Raw genomic sequence first — 15,404 nt, 5'->3', positions numbered from 1 at the left:
CCGACATGCCATTATGCCATGCAAAATGCAGACATGCCATTATGCCATTATGCGATGAAAAATGCAGACATGCCATTATGCGATGCGAAATGCGGACATGCCATTATGCGATGCAATGCCGACTTGAGGAGTAGAATCTTTGAATTAGGCTACCTTTTCCAGCAAACTAGGGGGTCACCTCATATCCACAATGCACCGGTGTATTCGCAAACATGGTCGGCCTCGAAAAAGACGATCCTACGGTCTCTTGAGCTCCATGAAGGGTCTATGGTATTACGAACGAGCATCAGAGAAGTGCTTGTGTGGCCTTCTGTGGTAAGCTAGCAAGGACACCAGTTACTCAGAGTATACATATGTCAAAATCAAGCAATCCGTTGAACTCTGATTTTATAAATCGCCATGTACGCTCGAGCATAGTCAGGAGCATTCTCTACTTCTCGATCTCAATTCATAACGTATGGATGATCAGTTTCACGATTTCTTCCAAAGAAAATATGTGAATGTCCATCGTCTTCTTTCTAACTCGAATGCTTTTGGAATAATCGACGACGATGTTGTCAGCCCTGTTCAGCCTTGTCATTGGCGCCATTGATGTTCTGGCTAGCTCTGTGATGATGGTTTTGAAGCCTGAGTACCATTATTGAAACCAGCAAATTCCCGAGGACGGCCCTCGTTCAGCATTACTGAGGATCAAGTACCAACTGTGTAATCAAAATGTTTTGAGGGCTGCACGTGACATTTGATGGCATATGTGTGTGTTTGCAGGAAAACTGAAGCATGATACGTGCTGCCCTTAGATGTGAACAACTTACATATTATCCTCCTGTTGTTTGTGGCTGATATTAACAGTGATGGTCACTGTTGTTTGTAAAGGTAGCTTACTGTATTCAAGCGATGAAAATTGCAGTCTATGAATTTTGATGTGAAAAAAGCGCCTGGCATATTTGAACAAGGAGCAATGTTTGGGACCATCTCTAATGAGACATTGATTGTACCTGTTGTGTACACTGCGAATAAAGTATTAATTGATGTGCAAGTGACAGCACTCTGTCTGATCCATGCATAGTATTTTTGCTATATATTTTACAAAGGGTGGATAGCCACAGTTATTAAGACTTGGAAGAACAGTACCACACAATTTACAATACAATAAATATATGCATTTATTAACAATCGCTTAAACTTCATTCAATTTTCACAATACTCATACAAGTATGAGAACAGATGGCATTTGTGACTCTACCTCAGTGTAGATCTATAAACATAGTCTTTCATGTATCATTGTGTAGCAAATAACAAACATGACTACATGAAGTCATACTGTACTGTTCCATGAGTGAAAAATTCTGTTCCAATGGGTGAAAAAATTCTGACCAGTACAATAGATGGTTAAATGTCAAGTATTTCTTGTATATTTTAAAATTGAGTGCTGTGTCATGGTTCAAAATTATGAGAGTTAAAAATCACACACTTTACATGCAGTAAATTTGGCTTGTGTGTACTTATCATAAAATTGTACAAAGTGTTGTATTGTCTTTCTTTAGATATAGTAAGTGGTTAGTCTCACTTTCCCAGACTTTGTTTGCTGCACTGATATTGAAATCCAAATTTAATCTTTAAAAATCTTTATCCCAATTAAAATGAGTTTCCTTGTGTCATCCTTACTTTGAGCACTTTCAAGTTTGCAAAGGCATTTACATCGGTTACATGTGTTTGCAACCAGTTGGGTTTTGCGTTACACCTACCATTACCAGCGAAATCTAAATAACCATGACATGGTGTTCAGAATTCATCTTTACAAAAACCAAAAACCATTTAAAACTTTGCTCATAGTACCATCATTGCAAGCATCTGAAACCATGGCAACTGCCTGGGCCTGCCAACGCAGCTTGCAGCTTTAATTTATTTATATAAGTTGTAGTATATAATATGAGTATGATGTGTACATTGCCAACAAAACTTTTATCTACTGATTGTTTGGCATCTTGGTCTTTTGTCAACAATAAACGCACTAGCAATGGTTATAATCTAATGACAGCAGCCACAGATTAGCAACTTACAACTTGCTTGCTTTCCTTAGTGCAATAGGCAGTCACACTCATGATGAAACAGCATGAGATTATCACAGGACAAATACATGACACTATGCATGCAGTTATAGCCTGTATAGAGGAAACTAGGGTCTATGATACAGTGTCACTGAGTGAAGAGAACAACCTCAACAAGAAATCTTCAGAAAACCAGTTTTATAAGACCAAGACCCTTTAGGTTGATGGTATAAATCTTCATTGGCAATACATATCATACTCCAAACTATCAAAATAAACAACAACAACAAGAAACTTGTGGTGGGACCCATACACCCCTAACTCTGGTGTCAGTATGGGCCACACTTATACCCAGTGATATGGACTTAATAAGTTTGACATGTGTAGTGATTTTAAACCAGGCTTAACTTATTCAAGGGGAAAACCTCATCAGTCTTGTTCTGCAAGCATAGGAAGCACAGAGTATGTAATGCCATAAACTGTCAATCACTAAAAACCTAGCAACATGTGTGAATTGGTAGATGTTTGCAATGTCTTTGTATCAGATATGGTTCAAATATATGTTTGCTCTTTACCACAAAATGCTAAGAATAGGGATAGTATAAAGTGTATGATCTACTAGACTTATCACAAGGCCCGAGTAATTACATTCTTGGATTTGCATTCACACATGCACAGGTTTTTTGGAGGTTTCATGAACAAAGAACACTGTATTTGAACACCAGTAGGACTTTACCGTTTAGCTTTTTGCCTACAAATCTATGAATTTTAGCTACTACTCTGTGAATATGTGACAAGGTAACATATTGTAGGTACAGTATCTGTCGTAGTTATATTGGTATGCTTGTCTGTCTGTCCATCAACTGTGAAAGTTGAAAAGTGCTGTATTCATTACTCTGATAGTTGCTGTGAAGGTATGTAAGGGGATTGGGACAGATTATTTTTTGTGTATTAGCATTGGAGATATGCAAATGAGCTGTACAAACTGCAAAAATGGTAAATTTAAAGAGACATTGTTCAAAACCTGCTCAAATAGCCTCGACATTTAGTGTCTATAACCTCAGGGGTGATTTGAGGCAGATTTGCTCAAATTGCAATGAAACTACAAATGTTTTAAATTTTTAGGCAATTTTCTCCATTCTCAAAATTCACTTTCTTAGGAATCACCTGTGTGATTAATTTTAAATTTTTATGCACCCCAAATGCAAATAATTGACATGATACTTCTACATATATTTGCATGACATAACCGTACTGGAAGATCGACATCTGTAACACATGAATTTGATACAGCATTTCTAGACATATCATACTAATTATGAAAGTTCATTAACTATGCAACATAGCAATCAATTGACTTGATACTGCTTAATGTCTTCTCACAGTTTTACAGTACTGAAAGATCAACATCTGTATCATGTTTCATCAAATTTGATGCAGTATTTCTGGACAAACCCCTAATTAGGAAACTTCATTAAATATGCAAAATAGCAATTAATTTGAATGACACCACTAAGTGTCTTTGCAAACTTATATGACACTGTGTGCTAAAGATCTATACCAAGTTTCATGAAAATTGCTGCAGTATTTCTATACACATCACCCTAATTACAAAAGTTCATCCAAATATGCAAATTAGCAATTAATTGATGGAATACTGACTGTGTGCTATCAGAGCTCTGTGTGACAAACATCTTCACAAAGTTTCATCAAATTTAGTGCAGTCGCTTTAGAAATAGAGCTCTTTTTCAAAAAGTTATTGTCAATGACATAGTCCCCGCTTTCTTAATAAAATGACCGTCACACGGCCATATTTGGTCAGATCGCAAAACAATTTGATGTGCATATGCCTGACATATTAAGGAGTAACCCTTGTACCAAGTTTGAATGAAATCGCTCCAGACGTCTCTGAGATATCTCCATGAACGGATGCACGCACGCACACAACCAAAACTATAAGTCCCCCTGGACAGTATCCGTGGGGATATAACACAGAATCTTTCCCCACAATTTAGCAGCATCTTCAGCAGTGACATGAAACAAAAGTTCAGCATTTAAGTTTGCAACAATGTAACTAAACATGAAAAAATAGAGTGCAAATGCATGTGTTACATGTAATTGCAAGACATTGGTGTCATATCAGTTTTAATCCATGTGCAATTGCTTTACCAACAAGTTCAAAAAGTTCCTGACTTATAACTGATTGTTTGAGTACTTGTAACAGATGTTCCATTTTTCCCTCATACAAAGGTTCCTCTGTGTTTCTTGTCAGTGTTTGAAATGGCAGGTGGAAGAACTCTCTGGATGGATCCCAAACATCCACTGCAGTCCTTTCCTTAATACCAGAAATTAATGTTACAGATGGATGAATGAAAAGATCAACTTTCTTCTCATAAATGCCAAACATTTGTTGAAATGGTGACTTGGCATCTTGGATGTAGTATATCTGTGGTGGTCTAGCATGCAAACTGATAGTAGTTTTCCTCCATTCTTCAAGTGTTTCAAGGGGTGTCATAGCAGAAGTGTGTGTTTTGCAGTGTCTGAAGAAAAAAAAGACAAGTAACTTTGATTACATAACATTTGCATGATCTAAACAATTCCTACTGATCGTGATCCTAAAATGACTGTCCTGAGTGACAAGTACTCGTTGATGACGCAGCCCCGATTGTTAATGGCTACTTCGATTACATGATTACATTTCATGGTTTGTCACAATTTGGACATACTTACCAAGGTTTACCCCTGTGAACATTCATACCAACTTTCAAAAGAAGTGGACAAGCAATTTCAGATAAATGTTTTTTTTACCAAAATGGGGAAATTTGCCTAAAAAATACAAATTATAAGACTCACAACTAAGGTTACCCTTACCAAGTTTCAGCCAAATCTGGCTAGTAGTTACTGAGCTTCAGCACTTTGCAGGATTTTACTTTTTTTTTGACTCATTTGCAAAATTTTTGACATTGACATCAGTGTGCGAAATTAACGTCGGTCCGACGGTCCGAGACCAACAGATTTCTCGTCGGGCCGAAAGTTTTTAGCAACATGTCGGTCCTTATGACCGACTGAAATTTGGAATAAATGATGAAAATTTCTCCGTCAAGACCTGTAACAGATGCACATGACTGACTCTGACTCATGTGATTCAGACTTGAATGTCATGCACCTATCAATGTTTTCCACCGTGGGAGTGCGAGGCAACAGGGGATATTGATTGCACATTTGCAGGATTTCGCTTTTTCTTACCTCATATGCACATTTTTGACACTGACAAGTTCATTTGAACAAATTCACATCTCAACCCCTGCATCTACCTGTACACCAAATACTGGGATGGTAGCTTTGGCGGTATTGGAGCCTTTGTGTGTGACGGACATACATCCGCACATACCTACAAATATACAGACATCAGACTCATCATATAAGCTCTTTTTGGTATTTATATACAAATCAAAATATGAGCTAATAAAACTATGCAATACAATCTGAAATATCGTATAGAAGTAAGGTTAGGGGCACAACACCTCTCTTCAGCCACTTGGCGACTCGGCCGTTGGGTCCAATTGACAGCTACCTGCCGACCGATAGCAAAACACCAACAGATTTCAGCTTTGGACAGTTTGGAAATTGTTTTCCAAATTTTTTGGACGTGATTGTAGTCGCCATTTTCATCCGTGAAACGGGCCTTTTTATACCGAGTTCGTCTCTTTGTAAATTCAACTTCTCCATGGCAGTAGGTGCTTGCAACGCACTGCGTTGTCGCTCATCGGCCTCACTTGTACCACAGGCGTACGGATGTTTCCTAGATCGTCGTCGGATGGGAAGTGACTGACACTGTATTGTGAGGCCGAAGGCCGAACCTCGGTACTGTATAAGAATACAAGGTATGTCATGGAAAAATCGACAGGTGGCCCGAAACAAACGAAATAAAGCATCTACCTCAAAAAAATCACATCGACCGGTCGGAAATACCTTCAAACTTTCAAATCTTTACTCTGGTTACAGAATTCTTTCAAATCTGCCAGTTATGGGCGATAATTGACTGTCCGGCGAATACTCGCACTTGCATTGCCACTCCGCCATTTTGAATAGCTGTTTTACTCCCGAAAGCCTTTGGGAGTGGACGAGTGACCCCGTGACCCCACAACCGCTAAATTCAACCGTTAACCGTTAGGTAAATTTCATATTGTCAGTGAATACAACTTCTGCTATCAGGCAACAAGGCAATCAACGCAAAGCATGGGAAAGTTTATGCTTGTGAATCCCGCCATCTGACATTTGTAAACAAACTCTTCACGGAGTCAGACAGGGCTGTATGTCGAGTCCAATTTTGTTTATATTTTTCATTGAAGAGTTAAATGTTATGCTTGTTAACTCAGGTTATATAGGAATTCAACTGACGCAAGACATTTATAATTTATTTGCTTTATTGTATGCTGATGATGTCGCCATTTTATGCTGACACAATTGTGAATTTACAGTGGTTAATAGATATTTTACATTTGTTTTGTAAAAAATGGTCAAAAAAGTATGTCAAACCTTTTCACGTTTTCGTTGTTCGTGACTTCCTCTAAGCATAGAAGAAAGTAGACGAGATGGTACCGAATGTAAGAGTAGATTTTGTAAAGTTTGTAGAATGAATAGGGTTGAAGATGAATTTCATTTCTTGCCTGAATGTCCTGTTTTGCTGAGTTACGCAGTAAATACATTCCTCAAGATTTTTTTGTTCATACAAAGTTATGTAAATTTTATCGTCTTTTAAGGACAAAAGATGAATCTTTACTCAGTAATTTATGTTTATATACTTACAAAGCTTTCTAGTTAAGATAACAATGCATATGATTTTTGTTTGTTTATTTAGATTTTGCCAACCAATTCGTTATTAACTGTAACTTCCTCGTATAGGGACCGGAGGCCTAGAAATGCAATAAATAGTAATGTAATGTAATGTACTGCTAGTATTGATTTGATGTCATTTTGGTATGTAATTTGTTATGGCAAAGTAAAGAGCACTGAGTCTTAGTGTTGTGCGCTTTTAAAGGCAGGGGAGCCTGTAAATACCCCTTATCTCCCTGGGTATTTATTATTGAACATGAGTGGCATGTGAAAGCAGCATCAACAAATGCTCCCGCCATATTGGATTTTGCGAAAATACTTATTTAATCTTTCAAAATCTTCTTCTCGAGAACCAACAAACGGTTGAACTGAAATTTTACTCATTTATCCATAGTATGACCACTTTCAAGTTTGCAAAAAATATTTCTATCGGTCACGTGGTATTGCAGCCATATTGGTTTTTACAAAAAAACCTACGATTACCAGAGAAACCTATTATAACCATGAGATGATGTTCAAAATTATTCTTTATAAGAACCAAAAGACCATGTAAAGCTCAAATTTTACTCAAAGTATCATCGGTGCAAGTACTTGAAACCATGGCAACCACTAGGGCCCCACCAACGCTGCTTGCAGTTTTAATGTTTGATTGTTTTTTACAATATTTTGATTTTGTTTCTTCTCTTGACACCAATTTCCCGGAATTTTATCTGTAGTTTAGTTTTTGTCTGCTTTTTTGGCAAATTTTGTTGGTAATTTGCATCAGCGAGTTAGTTAGACCAATTTCGCCGCTGTACACTCAACACACAGAGAAAAATTCTGTTAGAGCTTCCGAAACACCCGAAACACCCGAGACAATCTGTGGACGGAATTACCGCAGACCACAAGACGTGATTCCAATGGCTACGCAGCACCAATGTTGATCTCCAGACGGCATTTGCCAACATACGAGAACTCTGTGGTGAATAATGGTCCTATCAGAAGTTGTGAAACGAAACAACTAACAACACACGTGGGTATGAATTACAAATTGTATAAAAAGATCTTCCTAAGGTTAAATTTGTCCAGAGTTCAAGATTGAGTTGACGCCGATAGAGTAAACGTAGGGCACAGTTTACTGAGATCGGGTTGGGGGTAGTTCAGTCCAGAGTTCTGAATGATCACGGTCCCGTTCGGTACCTGTGTGGTCTAACTCATTTCTTTTTTGTTCAAAGTAATTTAGTAAGAAGGTATGCAAGATTCCTTGTGTTGGCTTTGTCACCTTCATACACGTATACGGTCGGTTTTCGATTAAAAACGGTCAAAATATTCAGCACCGGTAAATGCGTGCAAAGTTTATGCAGTGACTGTTTACGCAGCAGTTGTCAATACGACTAAGATTTGCCACCACGTAACGACTGTAACACCGCATCAATGTTCCACTCGAAATTTTGTGCTGAATTGAAGCAGATAAAAATTACGGTAAGAAAGGTCTTAATTTTCCTGTTGCACTTCTTATTAGCAAACAACTTGCTACGCATGAAAAACCATAACATAGGATTGAAGGGAAATTTTAATCGCATCAAGAGTAACCGAATTTCCAATATTCCAAACTGTGTATTTTACAAAGGAAGTAATACAATAAAGAATGTCAGATGTTGTGTTATTATCATTTTCGATTCCTGCAATTGCTAATCTTTTGATATTGATATTTTTATCAAAGTTGTATTTTCTGACAAAGAAAGAAATACATTTCTCCCAGATTTCTTTTACATATTTACACTCAAATAAGGTGTGCTCAAGTGTTTCTTCTTGGCCACAAATATGATATTTCACATCACTTAAATTGAGTTTCGGCCAAGCTTCCTGTGACTAGGCCTCTATGGAAAATCTTCCAATTTAAATCATTTACTGAATTGCTAACAATTCCTGTTGAATTAAGACGACTGAATAAAGTAGCTTTGTAACTGTCAGTGAGACTTAGATTCTCAGCCCATTTTTGACCAATTTGACCTTTGCCTGCATGTATTTTCTTATCAACTAATTTCCAATAAAGTGACTTGGTTTTGTTGCAAATTCAACAGAGCCTAACTACACATGTGCGTTGCAAATTCAATACAGCCTAACTATACATGTGCGATGCAGCCTAAACTATACATGTGAGTTGCAAATTCAATACAGCCTAATTATACATGTGCGTTGCAAATTCAATACAGCCTAACTATACATGTGCGTTGCAAATTCAATACAGCCTTACATTACCCAAGGGATGTCACTTCATTGCCACACACTTTTTTCAATCGCCAAAAATGCACCTAGCAAGCATCGAAATCGGTAAAATTAGACGTAGGGTCAAAGCACATAGTCTTTCTCAATAATACTCTAACATTTTTACCTCTTACCGATGAAAAGTCGAGAAATCTGCAGGTTTATCAGCGTATCTGGACGTCTCTTACATTTCAGATTTAAAGACCCGGCGTTGGATTGAGTCACGTCGGTGTAGTTAGGCTCTGTTGAATTTGCAATGCACATGTATAGTTAGGCTGTGTTGAATTTTACAGCGCATACTTTGTTCTTTTCTGCAAATACTATCAACAACGACAACAACAATCACAACAACAACAACAACAACAACAAATTTACTGAGTCCAATATATTTTTATTTTTCTTCATTTTTAAATATTTAATCATCATCATCGTCATCATCGGAGATCGAATCCCTTATGGACAGGTCCCAGCGCCAGTCACCACCCAACAGGGAAGTTTATTGCAGATCATGACTACATTTCATGTACAGAAAAGGCCATGGGAAACAAACCAACTGTTTTTAGAAATTTAACCATGGGTGCTGTTATTTTTTAATATGCTATATTTATGTTACAGCATTATTTCAATTTTTTGCTGCATATTTATGGTTTCAACTAAATTCATTCAGAATGACCCCTCTTGTAGCTCATAACTTTTTAGAGTTATTTACAAAATGATGTCCAATATCATCAAATCTTTGGTTCCTGGTCGATGCAAGATCATTTTTCGTAACTTACGAAGCCAGGAAGTATACCGTAAGCTTATACTTCCAGTTTTCTTGTCGTGTATCATTGAGTATAATTCAATTCTTTTCCTGTACTGTGCCTTGAAATGGGAAAAATTGTTATTAATGACATATTTTGGCCTATTCTGTATTGTGGACAGCCATCTTACAGTGAAGAGAACGAAAACAGATCGACAAAGAACACATTCGATTATAAGTTAAGGCAACATAATTATTATGGAGAAAAGAGCTATACAAAGTTTTCTGGTACCTAACAGGCGCGTTTGCCAACGAACTCTTTGATATACTCTAGCAAACTGTGTATCAGTGCATACAAACTGTGTATTAGTGTATACAAACCTGACACTCGATATTATTTGAATGCATATTTGGTTAAAACATAGTTGCTTCGTCACAGATGGCACAAGGTCACTAATTCACTTCCGGTTCGAAAGAAAAATAGTGCAGACCTTGAAGTTTTGATATCTGCATGGATGCTTGTTAGTTTAAACTTTAACGCCAAGAATTTTTGTAATGCAGACTGTTGTGAATAATGGCTGAAGCATTTGGTGGTAATATGAGGAGTTCTAGGGCTAATAGAAAACATAACAACAAGCCTGAATTTTGTCAAAAACATCACTGAGGGCGCTATTTTCATCGCTATCTCAAATTTCCGTGGACTTGCCCACACGAAAAATTAATCAGTAGTCAAGCTGACATTGACCTAACACCTACGTGCCGCTAAATGTTTTAAAATAGGAAAATCGAGCTCAACGCAACTGTGGTGGCCTATGGGAAATGAATTAGTGCTCTTGTGCCAGATTGATCTAACGTCATGACGACTATACCTGCCGAACCAAACTGAAACTTTACAGAACAGTTTCATTTTTTCTTCGACTTTGTATATTCTCGATATTTAGACACCCGATTTCTGACTTTTTTCCGTTTCTGCATGTCGTTTACACGTACATGACACCGTGTATGCGTATGCTCATACAGTAATATTTTACATTCACGTACAATAATTATAAGTCAAACTTCTTCCTTGTTGATTATTTATCAAATAATTTGGCTTTCATCGAGTTAGTACATCTGTCGTTTTGTTGCTCGGCACACTGAGGCTTGTAGTTTTGCTTATGAAGTGAACATCATGTAAGGCTGTGTTCACAAAAAAAAAACGTTTGGGGGCGGAGGAATTCAGGGGGATTCGAAAAATTCTGGGGTAGTAGAGAGGGGAGACTTGAAAATTTTGCTGTGCCTGTAGGGGGACTTGAAAATTTTTCGGTTCCCTTTTGTGTTTTAGATTTCCAATTCCAAGTTTTTGTAGGTAATTCAATGAAAAATGAATATCGTTTTTATATCATCCAATTGTTGTAATGTTAGTAATAATTTAACAAAATCTAGAACCATTTTGTCACATTTCATGACTTGTATCTCGAATCTAAACGTGTGTGCTTTGTCATAAAAACCAAACTTGAGCCTAGTAACTGTGGGCAGAAGCTGCAACTGTTGATGATTTTTGCAATATATGCAATATATGCAGTTTCTTGCTGTCTCTGTACAGCATGCTCTCAAACACACAATCTACAGCATCCTCGAACACACAATGTTCAGTTTGTCGACAAAGCCTGTATATATAAATATGTATTAGGTGATAATTTAATTAGAGTCCAGACTGACAGTCAATTGTCAGTGATACAAATGCATGGTACACATACACAGGCTGTGATAGCAAGCTGAATACTGGACAGTTCAACATGCTGTAGGGAGTTGAACAAGAACGCAGTTGTATAAACTGAACAAAAATATTGTCAAAATTATCAAAGTTAATACTGCTACTCCCTACGGGCTGTGTCATTGTTAGATACTGCCCTGCTACTCCAGTGTCACTGTCACTGCATACCTGAGCAGTGATAGAGATAGATGACGCTGATGTACATGGTAGTTGAAGAAGAGTTTAGGTCAAATGACGCTCATGACAGTGAAACATATACTTGTACACAAGATCAGGCCAGAGAGCAACACATGAAAGACCAGGAGACTTGAAAAGTTATCAGGGATTTTTGAATTCTGGCATATGAGAATAATCAAATATTAAAGAAAAAAGATAGGGTCACCATGCTTGATTTTCTAAATTTTCACATTCTCATCATAAAATAATACAAAAGTAAAACGCTGAACCGTAATGACTAAATGAAAGAATATGTGACTAAATGGAATTAGCCAGAACTCACAATTTGCCTACTCTCTCATGGTCGTTTGCTCTTCGGCAGGAGCCAATTGGTCTTGCCAGAGTTGGATTAACTCAAGTTGGCTTAGATTGATAAATCCAAAAAGTTCACTGATGCCTTAAAAAGTGAATCAATTTAAGATAATCGCAATCATACCAATCCATAATCCAATGACAGTAGGTCGGAATTCGGAAGACAATAGTTGTAAACATAGACACAAACAGCACAGAACAGACAGTAAATAGACGGTACACAAACAAAGTCATATTCATGAAAGAAAGATATATGGACCAGAAGACCAAGAAGTGATGTCAGGTGTTTCGAAAATAGTAAGCGCATCTGCCCCACATGTGGCACCCGCCATATATCAATCTATAAGTCAGATAGGTAGTGGTCACTAACTAAGGCCCAATGTCACCGATGCCATCAGTGATCATTTGTCGAAGAGAGATATTGTATTTATCTACCAGCTTGCGATACCTGCCAAAAAAGCGTTTGAATGTAGAGACAAGTCTTGCTCTGGTGTAACCTTGATTTAATAGTTTGTAAGAGAGATGGCCATGTCTCTCTACAAAATCACCATATGAACTGCATGCTCTAGCATATCGAATAAGCTGGGAAATGTATACCCTATAGGCTGGTGAGAGTGGAATATTACTTATGAGGTGTGGAAAATTGATGATACTAAAGTTGAAATCATCTCTCTTGTCATATAGCCTAGTAGAAAGGTGACCATTAGAGTCAAATTCAAGTAAAATGTCCAGATATGAAGCAGAAAAGGCCGTTTTTGTAGTTTCTTTAATCTCCAATTCTGGAGGATAAATCATAGCGAGATATTTACTGAATTCAGAGTATTCATAGAAATAACATCGTCTATGTATCTATATGTTAGATTGAAATTTCGAGCTATAGAGACCTTTTTCTGTTTAATTAAGTTCTGGATAAATTCTGCCTCATATGATAACAGAAATAAGTCTGCAAGCAAGGGAGAACAGTTAGTGCCCATAGGAATTCCTATACACTGTTGGAAAATGTGCCCTCCAAATTCTACAAATATGTTGTCGATGAGGAAATCAAGCATACTGATAATGTCTCTCTCGGTATAAAACACTTTAGCGTTAGTAGTATTTTTAACAAAATATGTAGAATTATACCCTAATACTACATATTTGTAACGGCGTGAACCGTTTTTGTAGAAAAATGCTTGGTTGATGATGTTTTTCAAGCGTTCTTTCAATTTATTATGTGGTATTGTGGTATACAATGTGGAAAAATCGAAAGTTTTAATAGATGTTATTTTTGAAACAGATCTTGATTTCAAATTTTCCAAGAGTTCCTTCGAATTTTTTAATATCCACATTTAATTTATACCACTCCGAGAAAAGACAACATCACAGTATGCTTGAAGTCCCCGTTTAACAGTACAAAGAACAGAAGTCAGTATCTTCGATAACTCTGTTGTTGAACATTTTGAAGATCCTGCGATAAACCTAGCTTTGTAAGGTGTTTTGTGGAGCTTTGGTATCCAGTAAGAACTTGCCTTAGGAATATGACTTTACAAAGTGCTAATAACAGGTAGTCTTGAACACATGTGAGCGGAACGGCGCATACGTGCAAGTGTTTTTTTTTTTCTGCGCGCACATCCTTTATAAATATGTTGACTTGTGATACTTTAAATAAGTTCATCTGGATTGAGGAATAACTTGAGATGGATGATTCTTTTTGACAAATCCATAGTGAAATAGGTGAGAGATGTAACACACCACGTTGTACGTTTCACCGCTAACCTAGTAGCTTCTTCAGACTGACAACTCAAGCCATACAGCCTCGATCTTTTACAGCTGCTATCTGCTGCCGTTGAGGGCGTAGTATGGATGAGTTGATCAAAAATGTTATGTAACTTGTAGGCCCCCTCATCCTTATTTAGAATGTTCTCTCCCCTCTGTCTAATCCAAATGGCTTCCTTGATCCATTGGTGGTTTTGTCAGACTCCCTGTCCACGATGTTGGCCTCCTCCCAGGCAATGTTGTGATTGGTGGCTACAACATGGTCTGTGATAGCTGACTTATGTTGATCTGTCATTGAAGACTTCCGTGTTGAACGGGTGTATTGTTTGGATTCAAATTTTTGGACTTCCTTTTGATGTTCTTGGAGGCGTACGCCAAAAGAGCGGCCTGTTTCCCCAACATACGATTTAGGACAATCAGCACATGGTATTTCATAAACTACCTCTGCTTTCTTGTTGGTAAGAAGTTTGTCCTTCGGATGGACAAGGATGTTGCGTAGGGTTCTGTGTGGTTTCATAGCTGTAGAGAAACCAAACTTGCGAAATACTCTCGCCATTTTCTCCGAAAGGCCCTCAACATATGGTATCACAACTAGTCCTCTTGATTTCTCAGAGTTTTTATCTTTCTTAGATGTACACTTCGGTTTCGGGCTGGATTTATCCTTTTTGACCTTGTTTATTGTCCAATTGGGATAGCCACAAGTGGACAATGCTTTGCGGATGTGCTGTTCTTCAATGTCTCTATCATGTTGCTCTGTGACTATGGAATCATTCCTGTCTAAAAGGGTCCTGATGACACCCAGTTTCTGATGAAGTGGATGATGTGAGGTAAACTGGAGGTATTGGTCTGTATGTGTTTTCTTCCTATAAATACAAAGCTTTACTGTACCATCTGGTTTCCTGATGATCAAAGTATCCAAGAAGGGGATAGCACCATCTTTTTCCTGTTCGTAGGTAAATTTGATGCTGTCAGTTGGATCAGATTGGTTAAGGTGTCTTGTCAGGTTGTCTACTTCCCCTCTACGGATAACCTCCAAAACATCATCAACATACCGACGCCAGAGGCGAGGGCGACATGTAATTGGTGATGTAGCGATAGCCTTCTGCTCTAACCATTCCATGAAAATATTGCAGCCAAGTGGACTGAGCGGGCTACCCATTGCCATACCAAAACGTTGACGATAGATTGTACCAGAGTAGCTGAAGTAGGCAACTGTAGATAAACTGAACTCAGTCAATTCGATGATGTCATCTACTGAAAGGCGTGTTCTATTTTTTAGGTCACCATCCTGATTTAGCTTCTCACGCAGGATTTTAAGTGTGAGATCAATCGGTGTATTGGTGAATAAGGCTACTACATCATGTGAGTTTAATATTTCATCTTCCTCGATGGTGAGGTCTTCAGGTCGTCAGCAAGGTTTTTTGAATTGAGGACGTGATGTTCTGTTTGTCCAACCAGAGGGCTGAGTATGTCTGCTAGTGATTTGGCCACA

At 37.8% G+C, this 15,404-nt stretch overlaps 1 protein-coding gene across 1 annotated transcript; it reads right to left on the bottom strand.

The window, feature by feature from the left end:
* Positions 1–14,048: 14,048 nt before the first annotated feature.
* Positions 14,049–15,071, bottom strand: LOC139150551 (uncharacterized). The gene has a single exon (XM_070722988.1). The coding sequence runs from the start codon at positions 15,069–15,071 to the stop codon at positions 14,049–14,051; it is 1,023 nt and encodes a 340-aa protein (XP_070579089.1).
* Positions 15,072–15,404: the final 333 nt, after the last annotated feature.

This window comes from Ptychodera flava, chromosome 14 (assembly GCF_041260155.1).
Source record: "Ptychodera flava strain L36383 chromosome 14, AS_Pfla_20210202, whole genome shotgun sequence".
NCBI classification, from domain to species: domain Eukaryota; kingdom Metazoa; phylum Hemichordata; class Enteropneusta; family Ptychoderidae; genus Ptychodera; species Ptychodera flava.
Note: the sequence above shows the minus strand (reverse complement) of the source record. Positions and strands in the feature narration are given on the sequence as shown.